The sequence below is a fragment of the Podarcis liolepis genome (genome assembly GCF_965112155.1).
Source record: "Podarcis liolepis genome assembly, chromosome: 15".
NCBI classification, from domain to species: Eukaryota; Metazoa; Chordata; class Lepidosauria; order Squamata; family Lacertidae; genus Podarcis; species Podarcis liolepis.
Genome location: NC_139566.1, coordinates 26965114 through 26980357, shown reverse-complemented (window position 1 = coordinate 26980357; position 15244 = coordinate 26965114). Strand labels below are relative to the sequence as shown.

Here is a 15244-nt window from a genome sequence, read left to right as displayed (position 1 = left end):
TTTGGTGAAATATGATGGGCTGCTTTATATGTTACTAATTTCCGATTTGTTCTCAGTTAATGATTGTCTTGCTGGTGTTGATTTCCTCATGAGGTTGTGTGATTTTCAATACTTTGCAAGGAAATTGTTATTCTGCTGTTTCGTTTTTGACTTTTTGCACTTTGTATTTCTGTAGGGAGAAAGGCGTCTAACAAATTTAATAAATGCTAATTCAAATAACATCTGAAGGGCACCGCTTTGGCTAACCCCCAGTTGCAATGCTTAGATCCAGCTCCACCTGCCATTATACATATGTCAAGGACTGCCTATCTCCAGATGAACCAACCAGGACCCTGTGATCATCATCTGAGGCCCTTCTTCATGTGCTTCTTCTGCGAGAGGTCTGGAGGGTTGCAACATGAGAACAGGCCTTTTCTGTGGTGGCTCCCTATTTGTGGAATGTTCTCCCCAGGGAGGCTCATCTGGCGCCTTCATTACATATTTTTAGGTGCCAGGCAAAAACATTCCTCTTCTCCCAGGCCTTTGGCTAATTAATCTATGGCCTTTTAAACTGTGTGTGTGGATTATTGTTTTAGTTAATTGTGGGTTAAACCACAGAGCCTAGGACTTGCCGATCAGAAGGTTGGTGGTTCGAATCCCTGCAATGGGGTGAGCTCTCGGTGCTCGGTCCTTGCTCCTGCCAACCTAGCAGTTTGAAAGCACGTCAAAGTGCAATTAGATAAATAAGTACCGCTCCGGCGGGAAGGTAAACGGCGTTTCCGTGCGCTGCTCTGGTTCGCCAGAAGCGGCTTAGTCGTGCTGGCCACATGACCTGGAAGCTGTACGTTGGCTCCCTCGGCCAATAAAGTGAGATGAGCGCCGCAACCCCAGAGTCGGCCACAACTGGACCTAATGGCCCTTTACCTTTACCTTACAACTCCCATTAGCCCTAGCATGATACAACTGCTGACTGAGGGTGAGGAGAATTGCAGTCCAAACCGTCTGGAGGGCCCCAGGTTGGGAAAGACTGCTTTAGACATTAGGGGTGGGCATATTTGTCAAATCCGGTTTCTCCTTTTCCCAGCCTTAAGTTCAGTAGTTCCCCACCTTCCCATAGCAGTCTGCAATTTATTTATTTTTTAAGTCCTCCCTCATGAACATTCATCAGCACACATGTTCTCAAAGTCATGTCCCCCAATGAAATGGATTTTTGTCTGCTATCCTCTTTAATTACAGGGGTAACAAGTAGAGAGCGGCCCACAAATTTCCAATGAAAGGGTCGGGGTCCCCAAAGTTGATGGGCATTGCCATTCAAATGGTGTGTGTGTACCATGTCATGTGATCAATTATGTGGTGTGGGGCTTACCTGCCCCCCAATATTTTATTCAAGTTGGCACCCCTGATTACAGTAATTATATTCATTTTTAGGCACATTTCACCCCAATATATGCACTTTCCTTCCACATTACTTCTCCCGATTTCTCCCCTCGCTCTTGGGTGCGTCTGTGTGCACCCGATCCCCAAACTCACCCGCGACCAGCCACACAGAGAACCGGATCCAGGTCATGTAGTTGAGTTTCAGCATGAGGTAGACATTGATGAAAATGCTCAGTGCTGGAGTCAGTGGCACCAGAGGGAGCTGAAGAAAAAGAAGACCCAGGGAATTGAGAGCAGGAAAACGGGAGGATGCACTTAGCGGTCTTTTCCAGCAGGGCTGATTGAAAAAACACAGGGTGGGACAAATGCCATCCCTCACATGGGTGGGTTAACCTTCTCTTAAGACTCTTTGCATCCCTTGTTCTCTGAATCTCCATTGATAACCGCTGGCCAGTGGTATAGCATGGTTTGCTGGTACCTGAGGTGGGATGAGAAGGAATTTGAAAACACCCCTGTTTATCCAGCTGCTGGGGGCTAAAGAATACTGTTCCTGGCAATCCTAAGATTTTTGGAAGGGAAGAATGTTTTTAACTACTATTAGATGTTTTAAATTGCCCTTGTTTTTAGAACATTTTAACTGTTTTAGAATTTTTATTCTTTGTTCTTGTTTTTAATCTGTGTAACTGATTGCTTCCCTGGGGCTCCTTTCAGAGAAAGGACAGGGCATAAATTTAATTATTCTTGTTATCAATAATAATAATAATAATTCCTGTCTGGAAAACTAGCATTGCAAAATTCAAAGATGTGTGAATTTTGACAGCAAGCTGTGTTTCAGTTGGTGTACAATACAATCGCGTCTCCCGTACATCTAACTTGTGCGATTTCAACTGTATGCAGCTGGAGACCAGCTAATTAAGACGCAGCAAGGCAAGCAGCTTAAAAGCTCTTTTTTTGCACCATACCCACTTGGAGATACTGGCATCCCAAGAGTTTTTAAGTTCTCTGCTTTGCTCTCTGGGCAAGGCCGGCTCTGTGTGCCGGCTCTGGGAATATGGACAATACTGTTTTATTTGGAGAGTGGGGTTGTTTTAAATCATTGTTGAATGTTACATGTTAATTTAGATTTTTGTACATGTGGGCTGGAGTATTGTCTAGGGGCTTTTGTTGGGGAGGGTATTGTTCATTAGTGTGTATACATTAGCACTGTTAATCGTTTTGATTATTTTTATTATGTATTTTGTGCTCCACATATTGCAGCTTTGTCTTGTGAACAGCCCTGAGATCTTCGGGTATAGGGCAGTATACAAATAAAAATAAAAATAAAAATAAAAATAAAAATAAAAATAAAAATAAAAATAAAAATAAAAATAAAAATAAAAAATGCAAACGGTGTCAAATCTCTCCCCCATCTCTACCTGGAATGTCTGGGTGCTTTGCTGTTGCTGATGAACGCTGATGAGGACCACGCTGAACACGAAGGCCAGGCTGAAGAGGAGGACCAGCAAGGCGTAGCTCCAAGTGGGGAGGTGGAGCTGGTTCTGCCCAAATACCAGGATGCAGGATAAGCAGATTGCTGACACCATAAGGATAATCACGGCCACTGTGACCACTTCGCCGGGGTCAAAGTCAGCCAGGAAGCCTAGGTAGGGTTCAAAAAAGGCCTTCATCTGACCTCCTTCTCGCCTGCTTTTTGACTTCTCCTTGCCCACCAGGTGGAGCTTATCTGAGAAAGACTCGTATTCCTTGGGTTCCGTGGCACCGATGCTCTCGGTGGATGCCGGGGCAGAAGCCTCATTCCTGGCAGATGTGTTGGAAGCTTCCTCCGTCTTGACCCGCTGGAAGCGCAGAATGATCACGCTGGCAGCCACAAAGGTGTACGCCAAGAGGGTGCCGATGGACAGGAACTGGACCAAAGCCTCCAGGTCCAGGCTGAGGGCCAGGAGAGACATGAGGATGCCAAAGACCACAATGGCCACCACGGGGACCTGCGTCCGAGGGTGGACACGCGAGAAGACCTTGAAGAAGAGCCCGTCCTCTGCCATGGCGTAAACGATGCGAGGGAGAGAGAAGAGGTTGCTGAGGAGGACGGTGTTCATGGCTGGAGAGAGAGAGAGAAGAAAGGGAAAGGGCAGGTGAGCCAGAGAGATGCCCTGCTAAAGCTTGCTGGAGGAGCAGGACAGCCCTGGACAGGCCCAGACAGAGGGAGGGGGCCACTTGGCCCGGGCCTCCAATTCCAAAGGGGGCCTTGGTCAGCATATTCACTTAATATAATCCTTTTCCCTATGTATTTTTAAAAGCACTACAGTGGTACCTCGGGTTACATACGCTTCAGGTTACATACGCTTCAGGTTACAGACTCCGCTAACCCAGAAATAGTGCTTCAGATTAAGAACTTTGCTTCAGGATGAGAACAGAAATCGTGCTCCGGCGGCAGCAGGAGGCCCCATTAGCTAAAGTGGTGCTTCAGGTTAAGAACAGTTTCAGGTTAAGAACGGACCTCCAGAACGAATTAAGTACTTAACCCGAGGTACTACTGTATTGTATACCTATATTTTCCATTTTGTCTTTATATGCAGATATGGTTCAAGACTTGAAAAGAAATTATTTGTCAGCGTAACTTTTGTGAAAATTATTTATATACTTACTTATTTATAAGACTTCAGTTATCCCCAGGGTAAAAAAAAGGGGGGGGGCACATTATCTACCTGGCCCGGGCCTCTGCAAGGCCCTGGCCCTGGAGGGATGGAGTGGGGAAAGCAGAAGATCAAGCCAAAACAGAGGAGTTACCCCATCCCTTAATGTAGCCGGCTAGCACCTTAGACCCATAAAGGCAAAAGGCATCCATGGGTCACAGCAGCCATCATATTAGGTCACCCAGTGAGCCAAGACAACAACAACAACTATTATTACTATCTGCTGTCGATCGAGGCTCAGATAGCCTTAGTCGCCCAGAATGCCTTCCATCAGCTTTGGCTGGTGGCCCAGCTACGCTCCTATCTGGACATGGATAGCCTAACTACTGTTGTCAATGCTCTGGTAATCTCAAGGTTAGATTACTGCCATGCGTTATACATGGGGCTGCCTCTGAAGACTGTTTGGAAGCTTCAGCTACTGAAGAATTCAGCAGCCAGGTTGCTCATTGGGGCAAGATGGTTTGAACATATTACACCTATCCTGCTCCGACTACACTGGCTACCAGTTACTTTCCGGGCCCAATTCAAAGTGCTAGTTTTGACCTATAAAGCCTTGAATGGCTCAGGACCACAATACCTTAAGGCCTGCCTCTTCCCATATGAACCTACCCAGACCCTGAGATCATCTTCAGAGGCCCTTCTTCATGTGCCTCCTCCTCGAGAGGTCCGGAGGGGGGCAACACGAGAACGGGGCCTTCTCTGCAGTGGCTCCCCGTCTGTGGAATGCTCTCCCCAGGGAAGTTTGCCTGACGCCTTCATTGCACACCTTTAGGCGCCAGGCAATAAAGTTCCTTTTAAACCAGGCTTTTGGTTGATTTGATTGACATCCTATGCCCTTTTAAAATGTGGGGGTTTTTTTGGGGGGGGTGTTATTGGGTTGTTGTTTTTATTTTGATTATATATTTTGTAGTTTTATATTTTGTTCTGTGAACCACCCTGAGACCTCCAGGTATAGGTATAATAAATAATAATAATAATAATAATAATAATAATAATAATAATAATAATAGTATAACACCTATTTGACTGGGTTGCCCCAGCCACTCTAGGCAGCTTCCAGCAAAATATAAAAACACCATAGAACATCAAACATTAAAAACTTCCTGATAGAGGACTGCCTTCAGATGTCTTCTAAAAGTTATTTATCTCCTTGATATTTGATGGGAGGGTGTGCCACAGGGCAGGCGCCACTACTGAGAAGGCCCTCTGCCTGGTTCCCTGTAACCTCACTTCTCGCAGTGAGGGAACTGCCAGAAGGCCCTTGGAGTGGGATCTTGGTGTCCAGGCCAAATGACGGGGGTGGAGATGCTCCTTCTTCAGGTATACTTCAGGTATTGCCTCTTCCAGCTTAACTTACCTCCCAGGGTTATTGTGGGAAGAGGGAGTGGCTACTAAACCACTCTGGGGAGTGCAGCTCTGTGAGGGGAATAGGGGGTCTCCTCAGCATACTGAAGTTCTATGATGGAAACTACAGTAACCTTACTCTTTGCTTTCAGCCTACTCAGATTAAAGAACTTTCCATCTGTTCAATATATAATCTCTAACCCCTTCGACAAAGTGTAGGATCATGGCAATGAAAATAACTAATGCCAGTGCACTGGAAGAAGCAAAGATCACCAGTGTCAAAGCAATGATTCTTCAACATTAACTTTGTTGGACTAGTCATGTTGTTCAGATGCCTAATTATCGTCTTCCAAAGCAATTACTCTATTCCCAACTTAAAAATGGAAAGCGTAATGCTGGTGGTCAACAAAATAGGTTCAAAGACTCTCTCAAGGCAAATCTAAAAAATATGTAGTATAAACACTGACAATTGGGAAATACTGGCCTGCGAGCGCTCCAATTGGAGAACAGACTTTACCAAAGGTGTCATGGGCTTTGAAGACGCTCGAATTCAGGACACAAAGGAGAAACGTGCTAAGAGGAAGGCACGCTTGGTGAACCCTCACCGTGATCGACTCCTGCCCGGAAACCTATGTCCCCACTGTGGAAGGATGTGTGGATCCAGAATTGGCCTCCACAGTCACTTATGGACTCACTGCTAAGACTGTGTTCATGGAAGACAATCTTACTCGGCTATGAGTGATCGCCAAAGAAGAAGAGGGGTTCTCGTAACAATTCTCAGCCCTCTTAACAAATGAGAGCTCCCAGAATGCTTTGGGGGGAAGCCATGTCCATTTAATGGGGCATGATTCTGTATGCGTGGCATGATTCTGAGATCTCCCAGGCCAAAGCCCCCACCAGCCCTGCTCTGGACCCTTCTTAAGTGCTTTTGTCTGGCTGGAATGTCTCCCAAAACGGCGTCAAAGCCTTCTTGCTGGCGTGGATGGAGAGAGCAGAAATCTAGCCTCCTGCGGACAGGGGACAGTTCTGTCCATTCCTCCACCCACTTTTGCCTCCGGCCCTGCCCACCAGTGATGTGCTGAGGCAAGGAAGAAGGGCCTCTGGAAAGTCGCACATGATGGAATGCCACCCTCAGGCTGAAAGAAAGCTCCCTCCTCCCTGATTTAGAAAGAGCCCACATCGTGGAAATGCAGCTCTGACTCACCGCAGATGGACCCGGCAGCCACGATGAAGCCAGCCCAGGAATAGCCCCTCTGGTAAAAGGCGTCAGCCAGCGCCGAGTCAGGATTCAAAGAGTGCCAGGGCACCATGAGCGTCAGCACCATGGAAACCAGGATGTAGGCTCCCGTGGCGAGGCTCAGCGAGATGGCGATTGCTCTTGGGATGGCCCTCTGCGGGTTGCGGGCCTCCTCGCTGCAGGTGGCGATGACATCGAAGCCCACAAAGGCGTAAAAGCAGGTGGCCGAGCCGGCCATGATCCCCGAGATGCCGTACGGGGCGAACCCCCCTTCAGCGGCCCCCCAGTTTTGAGGCCGGGCCAGGACAAAGCCCATGATGAGGATGAAAAGGATGACCCCCATGCTGATGGCAGAGAAGACGTGGTTGAGCCAGGAGGAGACGCGGGCGCCGAAGGAGATGAAGGCCGTGGCCACGAGGAGGATGCCAAAGGCCAAGAAGTCTGGGTAATGGGCCAAGAAGGGGATGTGCCAGCTGCCCACGTGTGTCTCTGTGAAGTTCTTGATCCGGTGGTCAAAGATAGCATCCAGGTAGCCGCTCCAGGCCCTGGCCACGGCCGCTCCCCCTATCATGTACTCCAAGATGACGTTCCACCCAATCAGGAAGGCCCAGATCTCACCTACGGAGACATAGGTGAACATGTAGGCCGAGCCTGTCTTGGGCACGTGAGCGCCAAACTCAGCATAGCAGAGGGCAGCCAGCAGTGAGGCAATGCCAGCGATGATGAAGGACACGACGATGGCCGGCCCAGCCGTCTCCTTGGCCACTGTGCCCGTGAGGACGTAGAGGCCGGAGCCCACCATGGCACCAATGCCAAGGAGCGCCAAGTCGACGGTGGTGAGGCAGCGGTTGAAGGACGTCTCCATCATGTCGTCCTCTAGGGTCTTGACCCGGTTGAGCTTCTGGCAGAAGCGGGCCAGGTCCGCCGAGCGAGGGAGGCGGGTTACCATCTTGCCGCAAAGGACGGAGGGCCGTTTCCTCTGTTCGAAGGTTTGGGGGGAAGGCAGAAGCGTCTCCGACTCCTGGGCAAAAGTGAGGAAGGAAAGGGTTGTAAAATCAGAGGTGCTCATCAGGGCTTTGACCAGCTGTAGAAGCCAGCTGGGGCAGAGATTGGGGCTGGAGGTTGGAAGTTGAATAGAAGCAAACCAAGGGCACTGTGCCTAAGTTCCTGCAGAACAGGTTTGGCTTTTTTAAAATATCCTGTTTGATGGGCTAGAGTGTTCCTGTGCGGAAAGTTTTCCTTCCAAGCTGGTTGTGCGAGGCCCTGGGGGAAGGGGCAGATTGGAGAGGGATCCCAGCACACATAGGATTTCAGTGTAGAAACTCATTTTCACTATCATAGCTTGCCTTCAGCATGCAGGAACAAAAGCACAAGAGACCCTCTGCCACTGCACACTTATACTCTTGTGTGCTGCCCAATATTCTGTACAGTGGTGCCTCGGGTTAAGTACGTAATTCGTTTCGGAGGTCCGTTCTTAACCTGAAACTGTTCTTAACCTGAAGCACCACTTTAGCTAATGGGGCCTCCTGCTGACGCTGCACCGCCAGAGCACGATTGCTGTTCTCATCCTAAAGCAAAGTTCTTAACCCGAGGTACTATTTCTGGGTTAGCGGAGTCTGTAACCTGAAGCGTATGTAACCTGAAGCTTATATAACCTGAGGTACCACTGTACTGTGCGGGTGGCACTGTGGGTTAAACCACAGAGCCTAGGACTTGCTGATCAGAAGGTTGGCGGTTCGAAATCCCCGCGACGGGGTGAGCTCCCGTTGCTCGGTCCCTGCTCCTGCCCACCTAGCAGTTCGAAAGCACGTCAAGGTGCAAGTCGATAAATAGGTACCGCTCCGACGGGAAGGTAAATGGCGTTTCCGTGCGCTGTTCTGGTTCGCCAGAAGCGGCTTAGTCATGCTGGCCACATGACCCGGAAGCTGTACGCCGGCTCCCTTGGCCAATAAAGCGAGATGAGCGCCGCAACCCCAGAGTCGGTCACGACTGGACCTAATGGTCAGGGGTCCCTTTACCTTTACCTTACCACTGTACTGTGGAATACTATTTTCCATTTTCTCTTTACCTGCTCTGTAACAACCTGTCTTGCACTGGCTGTTTAACTTTATTTTTTAAAGGAACTATTAGCAGTTTTTAGGAATGCACACAGCCTTGGAAGCCTTTCCACTCACGGCTTGGTGTTTTGATATGAGGATGCATCTGTCTCTCACACACACCCTCCAAGACACTTAACTCCTAGAGGACGAGGTTGAAGGCCCATAGCTTGGTGACAGAACCTCTGTCTTGCAAGCAGAAGGCCCCAGGTGGCAGCAATCCCTAATGGCAGCATCTGCAGGTAATGCTTGGAACGTTTCCTGGCTGAAACCCCGGAGAGCAGCTGCCAGTCAGAGTAAGAGACACTGCGCTAGATGGACCAATGGCCTGACTCAACATAAGGAATCAAAGACAGATCATAGACAAAACCCAATAAAAAGTGATAGCAATATAAGCAAGTACATGAGAAGCCAAGGCCACTATGTAAACAGCAGAGAAATTCTCCAAACAATAAAGAACATTCTTTTTTTGTACTTCTCCAAATGTCAATTGCAGAAAGTGCATGGGCAGTGGATATTAACCCTTTACTGCCTCCATTTTTGTTCCTGGATTTTTTTTCTTCCTTTCAAGGGAACAGCATCGGATTGAATTTCTGTCCTGCACTTCTGTGCATCTGAGCATATACAGGAAGGTTATAACTCTCAATGCACTGTGGCCCAAAATGGAAGAATTCTCCATTCATAGATGAGGGGCAGAAAATGTATTTAAAAGGCTATAATTCAGTGGCAGAGCATCTGCTGTGCATGCAAGTTCAATCGCCCATGGCATCTCCGGGTAGGGCTGGGAGAGAAACTTCCCTAAAGCTGCTGCCAATCCGTGCAGGCATTGCCAAGCTAGGTGGGCCCACGGTTCTGACTCAGTAGAAGACTGCGACCTATATTCCTGTGAAGCTTGCAGAACAGCACGGACACAACCGTACACACTTAACACTGTTTTGTTTTTTTCAAAAAGACTGACACAAAAGGCAAGGTCGTCATCCGAAGAAAGCTGTTGACCTGGGATTGGGGCCGGAAGATTGGAGACTGCCCCTTCGTAACTGTTTCTTCAGTTTGCCTGAAGAAAGAAAACTCTTTCCCAAGGGAAGAATCCTCAGCAATTATTGTGGGTTATTTAAAATGCAGTAAAACCATTCATGTTTTGCTAGATAGGCACATGATAAGGAGCCGAAGCTGACAGTGCTTTTATGTAAGTTTGCTGGAGAGAACTCTGCGATAGACACTTCCACAGTGCCCTGACGTGGGTGGGCATTTCTATATATTTGATGTGGGTGGCGCTGTGGTCTAAACCACAGAGCCTAGTGCTTGCTGATCAGAAGGTTGGCGGTTCGAATCCCCGCGACGGGGTGAGCTCCTGTTGCTCGGTCCCAGCTCCTGCCAACCTAGCAGTTCGAAAGCACGTCAAAGTACAAGTAGATAAATAGGTACCACTCCGGCGGGAAGGTAAACGGCATTTCCGTGCGCTGCTCTGGTTTTGCCAGAAGTGGCTTAGTCATGCTGGCCTCATGACCCGGAAACTGTCTGCAGACAAACGCCAGCTCCCTTGGCCTATAGAGCGAGATGAGCGCCGCAACCCCAGAGTCGTCCACGACTGGACCAAATGGTCAGGGGTACATTTACCTTTACCTGCCGGGGTATGTCCTTTTTTCCATTTCTTTCCATCTCTTTCCATCTTTTCCCACCATGCCAGCAATGTGAGAGCACCAGATTTTGAGCTCGACTTAAGTATGCCTTTGTAACTGAATTACCATTTTAAGCCTCCTGAATCTGTTACTCCTCTGAGTAAGTAAATGTTAGATTTTACATTTTACGAAACTGTTTGTGTGATTATTGTTTGAGGGATGTGGGGAGGAGGAAATACCAGGAGAGTCCACTCTGCCTTAAAGCACTCTGGATTACTTAAACTGAAAAGCTAAAACTAGACTATCTAAGCTTCCGTTCAAGCTACAAAGGGGCAGCACTCTGCTGAAATCGCACATGTGAAGGAAGGAAGGATAATACCTTATAAATATATCCTCTCCTAGCATCTATTCCTATGTCAACAATAATAGCAGCTTGGGTGGGTGGGGCTGCAGGGATGTCAACAAAGCAGGCATGAAGAAGACTGGGTGTAAAAGAAGGGGAGAAAAAACAACTCCATGGAAAAGGGGTGGGAGGTCGACAAGAAAAAGAGAAAATACAAAATTGTGTTTTGACTGCATATGTTTAAAATGTTGAAACAATTTTTTTTTTTTAAAGCAGGCATGAGGGAATTATGTGCTTGGGGGTGTCATTTAGGGAATCACAGAAATAGAGTTGGAAGGGACCCGCAATTGTCATCAAGTCCAACCCCCCGCAACTGAGGAAGTGTTGCCACCTGCCCACCTATTAGACTACATGCGTTTATTTCTCAGGAGAAGCAAGCATATTTCTTGGATTATAAATTATGTGTATCTACGTGTATATTTACACACGTTAAAATGCTCTTAAAATTGACTCTTTTTACAGATGAATATTGAATATCTCTTTTTTTCCATATTCCATGTATTCTGCAAACTGTGAATTCCCTCCTCCCCACTGAAAAGGTCGCCCCCTGCCTCAAATCCCCACACTTAGGCATATGTTCACAAAAACAAAACAAAAAACCCTCTGGGAAAATATGTCGAAGGCCTTGATGGCAAAAGAGTCTAGCCCTGAGTCAAGGGTATGGGTGTGTTTTACATATCCCCAAGGGACCCCTCTGACATGCAGGGCACAATCTATGTCACATCTAGTTTGACCCTAGATCTAAAATGGTCCCTCTCCCCACCTCCCTCCTTGCCCCAAATTGGACAGGTGACAACTGGTGACCACCCGGATTGGTAGGGTGGAAGGCAGGGAGCCCAACAGTAGGGGGCGCCAGAGCCAGTGACAGACAGAGCCAACTCAGGCTAGTTTTCTTCCCCCCCTTTCTCCCTGCTAGGTTCTACAAAGGCAAGAGGAAAGACTAAGGAGGAAGGAGCTGACAGGAGGTGCTGCCACTCCTTGGACTGGATGGCACTAAGAAGGCAGGCAGGTGAGAGAGCAGGCTGAGGTTTGTGGGTCAGTGCCCCCCTTTTGCCTTAATGAACTGGTGAGCAGCGCTCCCTTTGTAAACAGGGGCGGGGAGAAGTGCTGGAGCTCAGAGCTGCCTCGGGTTTTTGCCTCCCTTCCCCAGAAACCCCTGCCTTTGACCCCAGTGCACAAAGGGGTGTCAGCTGTTCAAGCTGACAGGACAGGAGCGGAACTCTGCACATGCTCCGATGCACCGCTTTTGCCACACCTCCCAGAAAACGGGGGCTTGTTCTGGATCACAATTTCAGGGTGGTGGACAGAAACGTCTCCGCTGGCGGTGGAAGTCAGTGGCAGAGATGGGCGTTTTGGGTAACCAACTGTGAGTATGGGAGGAAGAAGGAAAGCAAGCAGCTAAGAAGACTGATGTTGAAATTAGACACAAGTGAAGCCAAACAGGAAGCCTTAGACAGAGTCAGACCATCGGTCCATCCGGTTCAGTATTCCATACACTGGTTGGCAGCAGCCCTCCAAAGTTTCAGGTAGAGTCTCTCCCATCTTTACCTGGGAATTGAACCTGCAGCCATCTGCATGCAAATCTGGGGCTCTGGCCCTGTGTTATTTTCCCCAATGAAGACAACTCCCCCCCATCCAATTTGAACCACAAGATTCCCCCTTTCCGGTTTTTTTGCCACAAAAAACCTGTCCCCTTCCCCCAAATATTAAAGACAGGAGGAGGCCGCCTCGGCTCAGCACTTGCCCCACCCTGGACAGCTCCCCGCTCTCCCGAAGACAGAGCAGCGCCTGGCTTAGTGGAAACACCTGTGCGGATGCTCAGCCGATCCCAAAAAAGGCACCCGGGACAGCTGCTCGCGGTTAGACACCCTGAGGCAGGTGCTGGAGGTTAGGCTCCTGGAGGCGGACGCGGGCCGATGGCGCTGCCCTGCGGGAGCCTCCGCCCAGTCCCGGGCCCTGCTGCTGCCTCTGCTCCTCCTCACCTGCCAGGCTGGCGGATGCAGGCGCACCTGGCGCCGGCCGGGCAGCAGGTGGGACCCTCCCCGATGGGGATCGCCCTGCAGAGCCGTCCCGGGTCGTTCCCCCCCCCCCCCGGTTGCTGCTCACCTGCCCGAGGCTGCTCCGCTCGTTGCACCCGGCGAGGGCCTTTCCTGCTCGGCGGCAGCGGCGCCTCTGCGTCACGGCCCTATTTGTTCTCCAGGAGAGGAGGGAGGGAGTTGCTTTTAATCCGCCCCCCCACTCCCGCCGCCACCGGCACCAGCTGCCCAGGCGAGCCCGGATGGGACTCAAAGGAAGGAGGTGGGTGGGGGGGAGAGATGCTCTGAAGCAGCCCAGGTATTGGGGAGGAGGGGTGCTCTGCAAAAGGAGGGGGCATATCCCTCAGGGCGGGGCTCTTTGCAAAGGGTCCCATCCCACTCCAGCCCCCAACCAAGGACAAACTCCCTACCTGCGTTTGCCACTTTGCCCGGGGATTGTTGTTTGCAGATAAAATGGCAGAAATCCAACCGGTGCAGCTTTCTCTCGCCCGCTCCCCTGGGGAATGGCGTGGGAGGGGAGGTGGGGAAACCAGACGCTGTGTTTTTGAAACAGCCTTCTTGGTTATAATCCTGATCTCACTGCCTGGGGAGTAAGCCCCATTGAATTCACTAGGCCTTAACCTATGATTAAGGTTACCAGATTTTTTTCAATTCCGGGGACACTTTTCAACATCAATGGATTTTGTATGGGGACTGATTTGTAAATCCAGGGACATCCGGTAACCAAGGGTTAAGACTGCCTATGGGAAGTGTGTGAGGTGCATGGATTTCTTTAAACATGCCCTGGCCAAATTGACTCCAGCATGGCTACTCAAGAGTAAGCCCTGCTGTGTTCAGGTAAGCCCAGAGCCTCAGCCTTCCTTTTCCCCAAAGTCATCCCCACCAATGTTTGGGAGATGGAATGGTAGATTGCCTTTCCCCCCGAGGTGGCAAGATGGCTTTTAAAGCAGCTTTCAGGGTAGCCTTTGACAACCAACCTGGTCTCCTTGATATTTGGGTGACTGCCACCGCCATCACATGGGAGTTGTAGTCCAAAATGTCTGGAGGTCACCAGGCTGGCAAAGGTCAGAACATGCTTGGCAAACTGATGCTTTTTAGCTGATCAGTGCTACGTGGTTTGCTCTGTTGTGAATTTTGTGTTTGGAAACAAATGTACAACTTGATGAATTTGTATACTGGATTAAGACCTATTTGGAGATAGTATGAGGAGTGGCTGAATAAACTTTTCATTGGTGTGGTCTCTACAATTTGATGTTTATTTTTAAAACATTTATATATGCCTATTGATTACTGGCTAGGGAATATTTTCCTTTTGTCTGTGTAATTCCCTTCCCCCCTTCCTCAAATTAGACAATTTCATGGAAGTGGATCTATCAATGTATATTAGTCATAATTAAATGGTGCCCCCACATTCAAAGGCAGTCTACCTCACAATGTGGGCTGCAAATGGGGAGAGATCTTCACATCCCACCTGTGAGCTCTCCAGAGGAACCCAAAAAAACTGGATGAGACGTTCTGTTACCTACTCTGGCATAAAGGAAACAATTCTATTTATCGATTTGCTTAGCCAAATAATTCCCTTAAGTGGTACAGAACCAAAACTATAGATAAAGCACGACTAAGATTCACCAAATATTCCCTGGCACTAGACCAGGCAGAGGGGCTTCTCAGTAGTGGCGCCTGCCCTATGGAATGCCCTCCCATCAGATGTCAAGAAAATAAACAACTATCTGACTTTTAGAAGACATCTAAGGCAGCCCTGTTTAGTGAAGTTTCTAATGTCTGATGTTTTATTGTGTTTTTAATATTGTTGGGAGCCGCCCAGAGTGGCTGGGGAAACCCAGCCAGATGGGCAGGGTATAAAAAATAAATTATTATTGTTATTTCCATCCTGAGCTTTGGCTAAAAAAATGTTTACTACGGAAATCTTTATAATATCTGTAATTCTTAATAGAGGTCTTGAAAACTCCCAAACTAATAGCAGAAGGGACTTGGCTGAGCTTATTTCTCCATTTAAGATACAATAACCCTCCAGTCAAAGACAAAAAGCATTTTCCTCAGTATCAGCCATCTCCTATTGATGACCAGCAGGGGAGGCCCAGCTGTTGGTGCTTCCTGGCTGGCACTGACAGGGCCTTCTCAGTGGTGGTTCCCAATTTGTAGAATGTCTTCCCTGGTGAGATGGTCAAAGAAACCCTGCTCCAGTGGTGCCAAATCAAACATTGAGAAATTATCCTGCAAAGCTGACCTTGACTGGCAGCATAGACAGCCCCCTTCAGGGTAGACACACCAACCCACTGTCTTCAAGAATCTCAAAAATAAAAATCCACTGTTGCAATAAAGAGAGGTAGCCTTGCTGAGGGAGTGGACACTTGATGGCCTTCACCGAGCCAGACTATTAACCCCCTGGTAAGCACTTTGAACCACAGGTCCAGTATCCCCACCCCGTCATCACCCCCA

At 48.8% G+C, this 15244-nt stretch overlaps 1 protein-coding gene across 7 annotated transcripts in view; it reads right to left on the bottom strand.

Annotated features, from left to right (window-relative positions):
* SLC7A4 (solute carrier family 7 member 4) overlaps positions 1-15244 on the bottom strand; it is a gene marked incomplete at its 5' end in the record, with an annotated part of 24787 nt that extends 9543 nt beyond the window's left edge. For 2 of the 7 annotated variants that reach the window (XR_014519836.1, XM_083478621.1), the window contains 4 exons: positions 1510-1618; positions 2772-3454; positions 6598-7651; positions 12866-13087. Coding sequence is in view for 5 of the 7 variants with exons in the window: in XM_083478621.1 (XP_083334747.1) it covers positions 1510-1618; positions 2772-3454; positions 6598-7579 (1774 nt within the window). Of the gene's footprint in view, positions 1-1509; positions 1619-2771; positions 3455-6597; positions 7700-12730; positions 12829-12854; positions 13088-13194 lie in introns of those variants that run through there. The other 5 variants (XR_014519837.1, XM_083478617.1, XM_083478619.1 and 2 more) reach the window with 4 other exon arrangements.